The 14,611-nt window shown below is 41.3% G+C and overlaps 1 protein-coding gene across 1 annotated transcript in view; it reads right to left on the bottom strand.

Annotated features, from left to right (window-relative positions):
- The window catches only part of LOC139762766 (methionine--tRNA ligase, cytoplasmic-like), a 121,469-nt gene that overhangs the window by 18,268 nt on the left and 88,590 nt on the right, over positions 1 to 14,611 (bottom strand). Inside the window, exon 6 of the mRNA XM_071687889.1 lies at positions 8,418 to 8,576. Coding sequence (XP_071543990.1) covers positions 8,418 to 8,576 — 159 coding nt within the window. The remainder of the gene's footprint in view (positions 1 to 8,417; positions 8,577 to 14,611) is intronic.

The raw sequence follows: 14,611 nt of genomic DNA, 5'->3' as shown, positions 1-14,611 counted from the left end.
GTGCCTCACAAACATATATTACTACTGGAACTACTAATCCTTGAAATATACCCATTTTTGCTCTCTGAGATAATGTTTTCTCTTTCCAAACATTGTTCGTTGCTCCCAGAACCTTTGCCCCCTACCCCACCCTATGAATCATTTCTGCCTGCATGGTTCCATTTGCTGCCAAGTCCACTCCTAGATATCAAAACATTTCATTTCTTCTAATTTTTCTCCATGAAACTGACATCCCAACTAACTTGTCCCTCAACCCTGCTGAACCTAATAACCTTGCTCTTATGCACACTTACTCTCAACTCTCTCCTTTCACACACTTTTCCAAACTCAAGTCACCAACTTCTGCAGTTTCTCACTCGAATCATCTACGAGAGCTGTATGATCAGTCAACAACAATTGACTCACTTCCCGGGCCTTCTCATCTCCAGGAGACTGCATACTTGCCCTTCTCTCCAAAGTTCTTGCATACTTGACCCTCTCTCCAAAGCTCTTGCATTTACTTCCCTAACCACCTCATCCATAAACAACTTAAAAACTATGGTGATGTCACACACCTCTGCCATAGAACGACATTCACACGGAAGCAATCACTCTCCTCTCTACCTATTTGTATATATGCCTTACACCTTTGATTAAAACTTCTCACTGCTTCTAGCAGCTTACCTCCTACACCATATATTTCACAATGCATATCTCTCAACCCTATCACGTACCTTCTCCATAAATGCCACAAATGAATCCATCTGTTTTCATAAGTATTTCTCATACACACTGTTCAACGAAAACACCTGATCCATACATCCTCTACCACTTCTGAAACTACAATGCTCCTCCCCAATCTGATGCCCAGTACATGCCTTTACCCTCTCAATCAATACCCTCCCATACAATTTTCCAGGTATACACAACAAACTTATGCCTTGGTAGTATGAATACTCACCTTTACCCCTTTGCATTTCTACAATGGCACAGTACATGCATTCCACCAATCCTCAGGAACTTCACCATGATCCACACACAATGAATATCCTTACCAACCAATCAATAATAAAAAATTCAACCACAATACCATCCAATCCCTCTGTCTTGTCAGATTTCATCTTCTGCCAGGCTTTCATCACCTCTTCTATTTTCATCACACACCAACTCTTATCTTTTCACCAAACCACTCTCCCTGACTCACTAAATTCACATACCACCCCAACCTAAACACCCTACATCTCCTACTCTATTATCAAACATTTAACAATCCTTGAAAATACTCACTCCATACATACACATACATAGACATATACATATATACACAAGTAAATATTCATACCTGCACGCCTTCATCCATTCCAAGCGTCACTCTGCCACACTGGAAACACCATCGCCACCCTCTGCAACAATGGGGTAGCACCAAAAAAACAAGACAAAAAGGCCACATTCATTCACACTCAGTCTCTAGCTGTCTTCTGTAATGCACCAAAACCACAACTCCCTATCCACATCCAGGCCACACAGACCTTTCAATGGTTTGCCCCAGATGTTTCACATGCCCTGGTTCAGTCCACTGACAGCACATTGACCCTGGTATATCACATTGTTCCAATTCACTCTATTCCTTGCATGCCTCTCATCGTCCTGCGTGTTTAGAACCCAATCGCTTAAAATCTTTTTCACTCCATCCCTCCATCTCCAACTTGGTCTCCTGTTTCTCCTTGTTCCCTCCACCTCTGACACATATATTCTCTTTGTCAACATTTCCCCACTTATTCTCTCCATATGTCAATACCATTTCAATACATCCTCTTCTGCTCTCTCAACCACACTCTTTTTATCACCATACATCTCTCTTACCCTTTCATTACTTAGCTTTTAGTTAGTTTTAGATCACTATGCAAATAATCCTGAATCATCTGACAGCGATCTGTTTTTGGATAACGTGAAAAATAATTGTACATATGCTGCCTCTTCCAACAATTAAGCTTAATTTGATGAAGATAAGGTAGAAGGTTTAACAGCAAAGGTGGAAGCAGGTTGGCAACACCTGCCTGACCTTGACAGCACTTTATCTGACTGGTGTGGCTGGTAATTTCATAAACTGTTCTGAAAAAATCATAATGATTCACAATGACTACAATAATCTATCTGTCTATATCTCTAATGTCTGTTTCCTTCAGGAGCTTTCTCAAGAGGGTAGTCACGGTAAAAGTCTCCATAACTGGTGAACTCAAATTCAGATAAGGCTTTATTATATTCATCTATTCTATTTATTTTGCTTTGTCGCTGTCTCCCACGTTAGCGAGGTAGCACAAGGAAACAGACGAAAGAAATGGCCCAACCCACCCATATACACATGTATATACATACACGTCCACACACACAGACACACACACACACATATACATACCTATACATCTCAATGTAAACATATCTATACATACACAGACATTTCTTTCTTTCATATTATCCGTCATTTCCCGCGATAGCGAGGTAGCGTTAAGAACAGAGGACTGAGCCTTTGAGGGAATGTCCTTACTTGGCCCCCTTCTCTGTTCCTTCTTTTGGAAAATAAAAAAAAATAAAAAAAAAAAAACGAGAGGGGAGGATTTCCAGCCCCCCGCTCCCTTCCCTTTTAGTCGCCTTCTACGACACACAGGGAATACGTGGGAAGTATTCTTTCTCCCCTATCCCCAGGGATACACATCTACATAATTCATAGTCTGCCTTTATTCATTCCCATCACCACTCCACCACACATGAAATAATAACCCCCTCCCCCCTCATGTGCGCGAGGTAGCGCTAGGAAAAGACAACAAAGGCCACATTCGTTCACAATCAGTCTCTAGCTGTCATGTAATAATGCACCGAAACCACAGCGCCCTTTCCACATCCAGGCCCCACACAACTTTCCATGGTTTACTCCAGACGCTTCACATGCCCTGGTTCAATCCAATGACAGCACGTCGACCCCAGTATACCACATCGTTCCAATTCACTCTATTCCTTCCATGCCTTTCACCCTCCTGCATGTTCAGGCCCCGATCACTCAAAATCTTTTTCACTCCATCTTTCCACCTCCAATTTGGTCTCTCACTTCTTGTTCCCTCCACCTCTGACACATATATCCTCTTGGTCAATCTTTCTTCGCTCATTCTCTCCATGTGACCAAACCATTTCAAAACACCCTCTTATGCTCTTTCAACCACACTCTTTTTATTACCACCCATCTCTCTTACCTTATTATCACTTACTTGATCAAACCATCTCACACCACATATTGTCCTCAAACATCTCATTTCCAGCACATCCACCCTCCTTCGCACAACTCTATCCATAGCCCATGCCTCGCAACCATATTACATTGTTGGAACCACTATTCCTTCAAACATACCCATTTTTGCTTTCCGAGATAATGTTCTCGACTTCCAAACATTTTTCAACGCTCCCAGAATTTTCGCCCCCTCCCCCACCCTATGATTCACTTCTGCTTCCATGGTTCCATCCGCTGCCAAATCCACTCCCAGATATCTAAAACACTTCACTTCCTCCAGTTTTTCTCCATTCAAACTTACCTCCCAATTGACTTGTCACTCAACCCTACTGTACCTAATAACCTTACTCTTATTTGCATTTACTCTCAGCTTTCTTCTTTCACAAACTTTACCAAACTCAGACACCAGCTTCTGTAGTTTCTCACATGAATCAGCCACCAGCACTGTATCATCAGCAAACAACAACTTACCAAACTCAGACACCAGCTTCTGTAGTTTCTCACATGAATCAGCCACCAGCACTGTATCATCAGCAAACAACAACTGACTCACTTCCCAAGCTCTCTCATCCACAACAGACTGCATACTTGCCCCTCTTTCCAAAACTCTTGCATTCACCTCCCTAACAACCCCATCCATAAACAAATTAAACAACCATGGAGACATTACACACCTCTGCCGCAAACCTATATTCACAGAGAACCAATCACTTTCCTCTCTTCCTACACGTACACATGCCTTACATCCTCGATAAAAACTTTTCACTGCTTCTAACAACTTGCCTCCTACACAATATATTCTTAATACCTTCCACAGAGTATCTCTATCAACTCTATCATATGCCTTCTCAAGATCCATAAATGCTACATACAAATCCTTTGCTTTTCTAAGTATTTCTCACATACATTCTTCAAAGCAAACACCTGATCCACACATCCTCTACCACTTCTGAAACCACACTGCTCTTCCCCAATCTGATGCTCTGTACATGCCTTCACCCTCTCAATCAATACCCTCCCATATAATTTACCAGGAATACTCAACAAACTTATACCTCTGTAATTTGAGCACTCACTTTTATCCCCTTTGCCTTTGTACAATGGCACTATGAAAGCATTCCACCAATCATCAGGCACCTCACCATGAGACATACATACAGTAAATAACCTTACCAACCAGTCAACAATACAGTCACCCCCTTTTTTTAATAAATTCTACTGCAATACCATCCAAACCCGTTGCTTTCCCGGCTTTCATATTCTGCAAAGCTTTTACTACCTCTTCTCTGTTTACGAAATCATTTTCCCTAACCCTCTTACTTTGCATACCACCTCGACCAAAACACCCTATATCTGCCACTCTATCATCAAACACATCCAACAAACCTTCAAAATACTCACTCCATCTCCTCACATCACCACTACTTGTTATCACCTCCCCTTTAGTTTATTATATAAGACAAAATCCATTACACTTTTCTGCTGTAGGTAAAGAAAACAATAAAACATGCACTGTGGCAACTCACTTGACACTCAGGCCACACTCCCACACTTTCTAGCATGTTGTATTGAAACATTAACACATTATTAGTGTGAAAGCAGTCGAGGACTTATACTTCTGAAGTAACTTTCTTCATTGTTATATATATCTTTGAGAATATAAGAATAAAACACTTCTTAAACTCACTGAAAAACATGAATTCTGATAGCTGGAAAAGAAAATTTAGCGAGACATTTATGAGTTAAAGAACAAATCATTAGCAGCCAGGACCTTCAAGACAACTGAATTACCCATATGTAACTCAAAACCTATTATTCATAAGAATGATGGTGAGCAGTATTTACTAAGCAATAGTCTTTCGTCATATTTTTCTCATAAGCTTACCTGATCAGGTTTGGATAGGGGTGCATCAGCTTTAGGTGACAGAGAGGTTGAAGATCCTTTGAGGAGAGAGAGGGTTGAGTGATAAGAGCTGTATGGAATGGGAGCACGACCTACCCAGGACTTTATAATGCTGCTCCTACACCAATCTGCAACACACTCCTGTAAGGATATAATTTTTCATGTTTAGGTGTATAATCTAATTCTAATTATTCAATGTAAAAATTGGATCAAAAGCTTTATATGCAACGACTAGAAAGGGGGAGGGGGGTACATGCTAATACTACTTGTGAGCTGCATTTAGCTTTGGGCTACTAAAAGAGGCTATATGAAGAACAAGGGGGTGAGGCGAGCTAATCAGCCCTGCACAATAAACAAAATCGGGGTTATCAACCTTGATGAATGAAGTTTTGTCTTTTTTCCAGATTATAATTTTTCCTAAACTTATATGAATCTATCATACCACACAAACCATGTGTAGCTAATCATACTTGATTTGTATTCAAACCTCGTTTTCAAATTTCCAGGTATTTCCTTTTACCATTCATCTAGCTACTCTGACAACATAATTTGGCTACAGTCTGATGTCAATATATTAAGATGATTGAAACTTTGATAACATTGCTTAAGATATTTATTATTTATTCATTTTGCTTTGTCACTGTCTCCCGCATTAGCGAGGTAGCACAAGGAAACAGACGAAAGAATGGCCCAACCCATTCACATACACATGTATATACATACAAGTCCACACACACAAATATACATACCTATACATCTCAACGTATACATATATATATATATACACACGGACATATACATATATACAAATGTACATAATTCATACTGTCTGCCTTTATTCATTCCCATCGCCACCTCGCCACACATGAAATAACAACCCCTCATGTGTGCGAGGTAGCGCTAGGAAAGACAACAAAGGCCACATTCGTTCACAATCAGTCTCTAGCTGTCATGTAATAATGCACCGAAACCACAGCGCCCTTTCCACATCCAGGCCCCACACAACTTTCCATGGTTTACTCCAGACGCTTCACATGCCCTGGTTCAATCCAATGACAGCACGTCGACCCCAGTATACCACATCGTTCCAATTCACTCTATTCCTTCCATGCCTTTCACCCTCCTGCATGTTCAGGCCCCGATCACTCAAAATCTTTTTCACTCCATCTTTCCACCTCCAATTTGGTCTCTCACTTCTTGTTCCCTCCACCTCTGACACATATATCCTCTTGGTCAATCTTTCTTCGCTCATTCTCTCCATGTGACCAAACCATTTCAAAACACCCTCTTATGCTCTTTCAACCACACTCTTTTTATTACCACCCATCTCTCTTACCTTATTATCACTTACTTGATCAAACCATCTCACACCACATATTGTCCTCAAACATCTCATTTCCAGCACATCCACCCTCCTTCGCACAACTCTATCCATAGCCCATGCCTCGCAACCATATTACATTGTTGGAACCACTATTCCTTCAAACATACCCATTTTTGCTTTCCGAGATAATGTTCTCGACTTCCAAACATTTTTCAACGCTCCCAGAATTTTCGCCCCCTCCCCCACCCTATGATTCACTTCTGCTTCCATGGTTCCATCCGCTGCCAAATCCACTCCCAGATATCTAAAACACTTCACTTCCTCCAGTTTTTCTCCATTCAAACTTACCTCCCAATTGACTTGTCACTCAACCCTACTGTACCTAATAACCTTACTCTTATTTGCATTTACTCTCAGCTTTCTTCTTTCACAAACTTTACCAAACTCAGACACCAGCTTCTGTAGTTTCTCACATGAATCAGCCACCAGCACTGTATCATCAGCAAACAACAACTTACCAAACTCAGACACCAGCTTCTGTAGTTTCTCACATGAATCAGCCACCAGCACTGTATCATCAGCAAACAACAACTGACTCACTTCCCAAGCTCTCTCATCCACAACAGACTGCATACTTGCCCCTCTTTCCAAAACTCTTGCATTCACCTCCCTAACAACCCCATCCATAAACAAATTAAACAACCATGGAGACATTACACACCTCTGCCGCAAACCTATATTCACAGAGAACCAATCACTTTCCTCTCTTCCTACACGTACACATGCCTTACATCCTCGATAAAAACTTTTCACTGCTTCTAACAACTTGCCTCCTACACAATATATTCTTAATACCTTCCACAGAGTATCTCTATCAACTCTATCATATGCCTTCTCAAGATCCATAAATGCTACATACAAATCCTTTGCTTTTCTAAGTATTTCTCACATACATTCTTCAAAGCAAACACCTGATCCACACATCCTCTACCACTTCTGAAACCACACTGCTCTTCCCCAATCTGATGCTCTGTACATGCCTTCACCCTCTCAATCAATACCCTCCCATATAATTTACCAGGAATACTCAACAAACTTATACCTCTGTAATTTGAGCACTCACTTTTATCCCCTTTGCCTTTGTACAATGGCACTATGAAAGCATTCCACCAATCATCAGGCACCTCACCATGAGACATACATACAGTAAATAACCTTACCAACCAGTCAACAATACAGTCACCCCCTTTTTTAATAAATTCTACTGCAATACCATCCAAACCCGTTGCTTTCCCGGCTTTCATATTCTGCAAAGCTTTTACTACCTCTTCTCTGTTTACGAAATCATTTTCCCTAACCCTCTTACTTTGCATACCACCTCGACCAAAACACCCTATATCTGCCACTCTATCATCAAACACATCCAACAAACCTTCAAAATACTCACTCCATCTCCTCACATCACCACTACTTGTTATCACCTCCCCTTTAGTTTATTATATAAGACAAAATCCATTACACTTTTCTGCTGTAGGTAAAGAAAACAATAAAACATGCACTGTGGCAACTCACTTGACACTCAGGCCACACTCCCACACTTTCTAGCATGTTGTATTGAAACATTAACACATTATTAGTGTGAAAGCAGTCGAGGACTTATACTTCTGAAGTAACTTTCTTCATTGTTATATATATCTTTGAGAATATAAGAATAAAACACTTCTTAAACTCACTGAAAAACATGAATTCTGATAGCTGGAAAAGAAAATTTAGCGAGACATTTATGAGTTAAAGAACAAATCATTAGCAGCCAGGACCTTCAAGACAACTGAATTACCCATATGTAACTCAAAACCTATTATTCATAAGAATGATGGTGAGCAGTATTTACTAAGCAATAGTCTTTCGTCATATTTTTCTCATAAGCTTACCTGATCAGGTTTGGATAGGGGTGCATCAGCTTTAGGTGACAGAGAGGTTGAAGATCCTTTGAGGAGAGAGAGGGTTGAGTGATAAGAGCTGTATGGAATGGGAGCACGACCTACCCAGGACTTTATAATGCTGCTCCTACACCAATCTGCAACACACTCCTGTAAGGATATAATTTTTCATGTTTAGGTGTATAATCTAATTCTAATTATTCAATGTAAAAATTGGATCAAAAGCTTTATATGCAACGACTAGAAAGGGGGAGGGGGGTACATGCTAATACTACTTGTGAGCTGCATTTAGCTTTGGGCTACTAAAAGAGGCTATATGAAGAACAAGGGGGTGAGGCGAGCTAATCAGCCCTGCACAATAAACAAAATCGGGGTTATCAACCTTGATGAATGAAGTTTTGTCTTTTTTCCAGATTATAATTTTTCCTAAACTTATATGAATCTATCATACCACACAAACCATGTGTAGCTAATCATACTTGATTTGTATTTAAACCTCGTTTTCAAATTTCCAGGTATTTCCTTTTACCATTCATCTAGCTACTCTGACAACATAATTTGGCTACAGTCTGATGTCAATATATTAAGATGATTGAAACTTTGATAACATTGCTTAAGATATTTATTATTTATTCATTTTGCTTTGTCACTGTCTCCCGCATTAGCGAGGTAGCACAAGGAAACAGACGAAAGAATGGCCCAACCCATTCACATACACATGTATATACATACAAGTCCACACACACAAATATACATACCTATACATCTCAACGTATACATATATATATATATACACACGGACATATACATATATACAAATGTACATAATTCATACTGTCTGCCTTTATTCATTCCCATCGCCACCTCGCCACACATGAAATAACAACCCCTCATGTGTGTGAGGTAGTGCTAAGAAGACAACAAAGGCCCCATTCGTTCACACTCAGTCTCTAGCTGTCATGTAATAATGCACCGAAACCACAGCTCCCTTTCCACATCCAGGCCCCACACAACTTTCCATGGTTTACCCTACATGCTTCACATGCCCTGGTTCAATCCATTGACAGCACGTCGACCGCGGTATACCACATCGCTCCAATTCACTCTATTGCTTGCACGCCTTTCACCCTCCTGCATGTTCACGCCCCAGTCACTCAAAATCTTTTTCACTCCATCTTTCCACCTCCAATTTGGTCTCCCACTTCTCGTTCCCTCCACCTCTGACAAATATATCCTCTTGGTCAATCTTTCTTCACTCATTCTCTCCATGTGACCAAACCATTTCAAAACACCCTCTTCTGCTCTCTCAACCACACTCTTTTTATTACCACACATCTCTCTTACCGTATTATTACTTACTCGATCAAACCATCTCACACCACATATTGTCCTCAAACATCTCATTTCCAGCACATCCACCCTCCTGCGCACAACTCTATCCATAGCCCACGCCTCGCAACCATACAACATTGTTGGAACCACTATTCCTTCAAACATACCCATTTTTGCTTTCCGAGATAATGTTCTCGACTTCCACACATTCTTCAAGGCTCCCAGAACTTTCGCCCCCTCCCCCACCCTATGATTCACTTCCGCTTCCATGGTTCCATCTGCTGCCAAATCCACTCCCAGATATCTAAAACACTTCACTTCCTCCAGTTTTTCTCCATTCAAACTTAACTCACAATTGACTTGCCCCTCAACCCTACTGTACCTAATAACCTTGCTCTTATTCACATTTACTCTCAGCTTTCTTCTTTCGCAAACTTTACCAAAATCAGTCACCAGCTTCTGCAGTTTCTCACCCAAATCAGCCACCAGCGCTGTATCATCAGCGAACAACAACTGACTCACTTCTCAAGCTCTCTCATTCACAACAGACTGCATACTTGCCCCTTTCCAAAACTCTTGTATCTACCTCCCTAAAAACCCCATCCATAAACAAATTAAACAACCATGGAGACATCACGCACCCCTGCAGCAAACCAACATTCACTGAGAACCAATCACTTTCCTCTCTTCCTACTCGTAAACATGCCTTACATCCTCGATAAAAACTTTTCACTGCTCCTAACAACTTACCTCCCACACCATATACTCTTAATACCTTCCACAGAGCATCTCTATCAACTCTATCATATGCCTTCTCCAGATCCATAAATGCTAAATACAAATCCATCTCCTTTTCTAAATATTTCTCACATACATTTTTCAAAGCAAACACCTGATCCACACATCCTCTATCACATCTGAAACCACACTGCTCTTCCCCATTCTGATGCTCTGTACATGCCTTCACCCTCTCAATCAATACCCTCTGATATAATTTCCCAGGAATACTCAACAAACTTATACCTGTGTAATTTGAACACTCACTCTTATCCCCTTTGCCTTTGTACAATGGCACTATGCAAGCATTCTGCCAGTCCTCAGGCACCTCACCATGAGTCATACACACATTAAATAACCTTACCAACCAGTACAGTCACCCCCTTTTTAAGAAATTCCACTGCAATACCATCTAAACCCGCTGCCTTGCCGGCTTTCATCTTCCGCAAAACTTTTACTACCTCTTCGCTGTTTACCAAATCATTCTCCCTAACACTCTCACTTTGCACACCACCTCAACCAAAACACCCTATATCTGCCACTCTATCATCAAACACATTCAACAAACCTTCAAAATACTCACTCCATCTCCCCACATCACCCTACTTGTTATCACCTCCCCATTAGCCCCCTTCACTGATGTTCCCATTTGTTCCCTTGTCTTACGCACTTTATTTACCTCCTTCCAAAACATCTTTTTATTCTCCCTAAAATTTAATGATACTCTCTCAACCCAACTCTCATGTGCCCTCTTTTTTGCCTCTTGACCTCCTGCCTCTTTCTTTTATACATCTCCCACTCATTTGCATTATTTCTCTGCAAAAATCATCCAAATACCTCTCTTCTCTTTCACTAATAATCTTACTTCTTCATCCCACCACTCACTACCCTTTCTAATCTGCCCACCTCCCACGCTTCTCATGCCACATGCATCTTTTGCAAAAGCCATCACTGCTTCCCTTAATACAACCCATTCATCCCACACTCCCCTTACGTCCTTTGCTCTCACCTTTCTCCATTCTGTACTCAGTCTTTCCTGGTAATTCCTCACATAAGTCTCCTTCCCAAGCTCACTTACTCTCACCACTCTTCACCCCAATATTCTCTCTTCTTTTCTGAAAACTTCTACAAATCTTCACCTTCGCCTCCACAAGATAATGATCAGACATCCCTCCAGTTGCACATCTCAGCACAATAACATCCAAAAGTCTCTCTTTTGCACGCCTATCAATTAACACGTAATCCAATAACACTCTCTGGCTATCTCTCCTAGTTAAATTTTTTTTTTTTTTTTTTGCTTTGTCGCTGTTTCCCGCGTTTGCAAGGTAGCGCAAGGAAACAGACGAAAGAAATGGCCCAACCCACCCCCATACACAATGTATATACATACACGTCCACACACGCAAATATACATACCTATACATCTCAATGTACACATATATATACACACACAGACACATACATATATACCCATGCACACAATTCACACTGTCTGCCTTTATTCATTCCCATCGCCACCTCGCCACACATGGAATACCATCCCCCTCCCCCCTCATGCGTGCGAGGTAGCACTAGGAAAAGACAACAAAGGCCCCATTTGTTCACACTCAGTCTCTAGCTGTCATGTAATAATGCCCGAAACCACAGCTCCCTTTCCACATCCAGGCCCCACACAACGTTCCATGGTTTACCCCAGACGCTTCACATGCCCTGATTCAATCCACTGACAGCTCGTCAACCCCGGTATACCACATCGATCCAATTCACTCTATTCCTTGCCCGCCTTTCATCCTCCTGCATGTTCAGGCCCCGATCACACAAAATCTTTTTCACTCCATCTTTCCACCTCCAATTTGGTCTCCCACTTCTCCTCGTTCCCTCCACCTCCGACACATATATCCTCTTGGTCAATCTTTCCTCACTCATTCTCTCCATGTGCCTAAACCATTTCAAAACACCCTCTTCTGCTCTCTCAACCACGCTCTTTTTATTTCCACACATCTCTCTTACCCTTACATTACTTACTCGATCAAACCACCTCACACCACACATTGTCCTCAAACATTTCATTTCCAGCACATCCACCCTCCTGCGCACAACTCTATCCATAGCCCACGCCTCGCAACCATACAACATTGCTGGAACCACTATTCCTTCAAACATACCCATTTTTGCTTTCTGAGATAATGTTCTCGACTTCCACACATTCTTCAAGGCTCCCAGGATTTTCGCCCCTTCCCCACCCTATGATTCACTTCCACTTCAATGGTTCCATCTGCTGCCAGATCCACCCCCAGATATCTAAAACACTTTACTTCCTCCAGTTTTTCTCCATTCAAACTTACATCCCATTTGAATTGACCCTCAACCCTACTGTACCTAATAACCTTGCTCTTATTCACATTTACTCTTAACTTTCTTCTTTCACACACTTTACCAAACTCAGTCACCAGCTTCTACAGTTTCTCACATGAATCAGCCACCAGCACTGTGTCATCAGCGAACAACAACTGAGTCACTCCCCAAGCTCTCTCATCCACAACAGACTTCATACTTGCCCCTCTTTCCAAAACTCTTGCATTCACCTCCCTAACAACCCCATCCATAAACAAATTAAACAACCATGGAGACATCACACACCCCTGCCGCAAAAATACATTCACTGAGAACCAATCACTTTCCTCTCTTCCTACACGTACACATGCCTTACATCCTCGATAAAAACTTTTCACTGCTTCTAACAACTTACCTCCCACACTATATATTCTTAATACCTTCCACAGAGCATCTTTATCAACTCTATCATATGCCTACATATACATATGTATACTTATGTATATCTCCCTTTTTAAACCAGGTATTCCCAATCACCTTTCCTTTTTCAGCACATAAATCTATAAGCTCTTCACCATTTCCATTTACAACACTGAACACCCCATGTACATCAATTATTCCCTCAACTGCCAGATTACTCACCTTTGCATTCAAATCACCCATCACTATAACCCAGTCTCATGCATCAAAACTGCTAACACACTCACTCAGCTGCTCCCAAAACACTTGTCTCTCATGATCTTTCTTCTCATGCCCAGGTGGATATGCACCAATAATCACCCATGTCTCTCCATCCTTCAGTTTTACCCATATCAATCTAGAGTTTACTTTTTTACACTCTATCACAATATTCTGCCTGTGCTGAGTTTCACAGATCAAAATAATATCTATTACATTTAATGATAATCTATAATTCAGGAACTAGGAGGATAAAGATAACACTTTGTTGAGAAGCACTTATATAATGGGGCAACATTAAATGCAAGTAGTTATTCATTTATTATACTTTGTCGCTGTCTCCCGTGTTAGGAAGGTAGCGCAAGGAAAAAAACGAAAGAATGGCCCAACCCACCCACATACACATATATATACATTCACGTCCAAACACAGTCCATATATATCTCAACGTATACATATATATACCCACACAGGTATATACATATATATACATGTACATAGTTCATACTGTCTGCCCTTACTCATTCCTGTCACCACCCTGCCACACATGAAATGAAAACCCCCCTCCCCCGCATGTGCGAGAGGTAGAGCTCGGAAAAGACAACAAAGGCCACATTTGTTCACACTCAGTCTCTACCTGTCATGTATAATGCACCGAAACCACAGCTCCCTTTCCACATCCAGGCCCCACAAAACTTTCCATGGTTTGCCCCAGATGCTTCACATGCCCTGGTTCAATCCATTGACAGCATGTCAACCCCGTTATACCACATCGTTCCAATTCACTCTATTCCCTGCATGCCTTTCACCCTCCTGCATGTTCAGACCCCAATCACTCAAAATCTTTTTCGCTCCATCTGTCAAACCAATTTGGTTTCTCCTCGTTCCCTCCAACTCTGACACATACATCCACTTTGTCAATCTTTCCTCATTCATTCTCTCCATATGACCAAACCATTTCAAAACACCCTTTTCTGCTCTCTCAACCACATTCTTTTTATTACTACACATCTCAATTCCAGCACATCCACGCTCCTCTGCACAACTCTATCTATAGCCCACAC

This window comes from Panulirus ornatus, chromosome 3 (assembly GCF_036320965.1).
Source record: "Panulirus ornatus isolate Po-2019 chromosome 3, ASM3632096v1, whole genome shotgun sequence".
In the NCBI taxonomy this organism is placed as follows: Eukaryota; Metazoa; Arthropoda; class Malacostraca; order Decapoda; family Palinuridae; genus Panulirus; species Panulirus ornatus.
The sequence above is the reverse complement of the archived record's forward strand: the minus strand, read 5'-3'. Positions and strand labels throughout refer to the sequence as shown.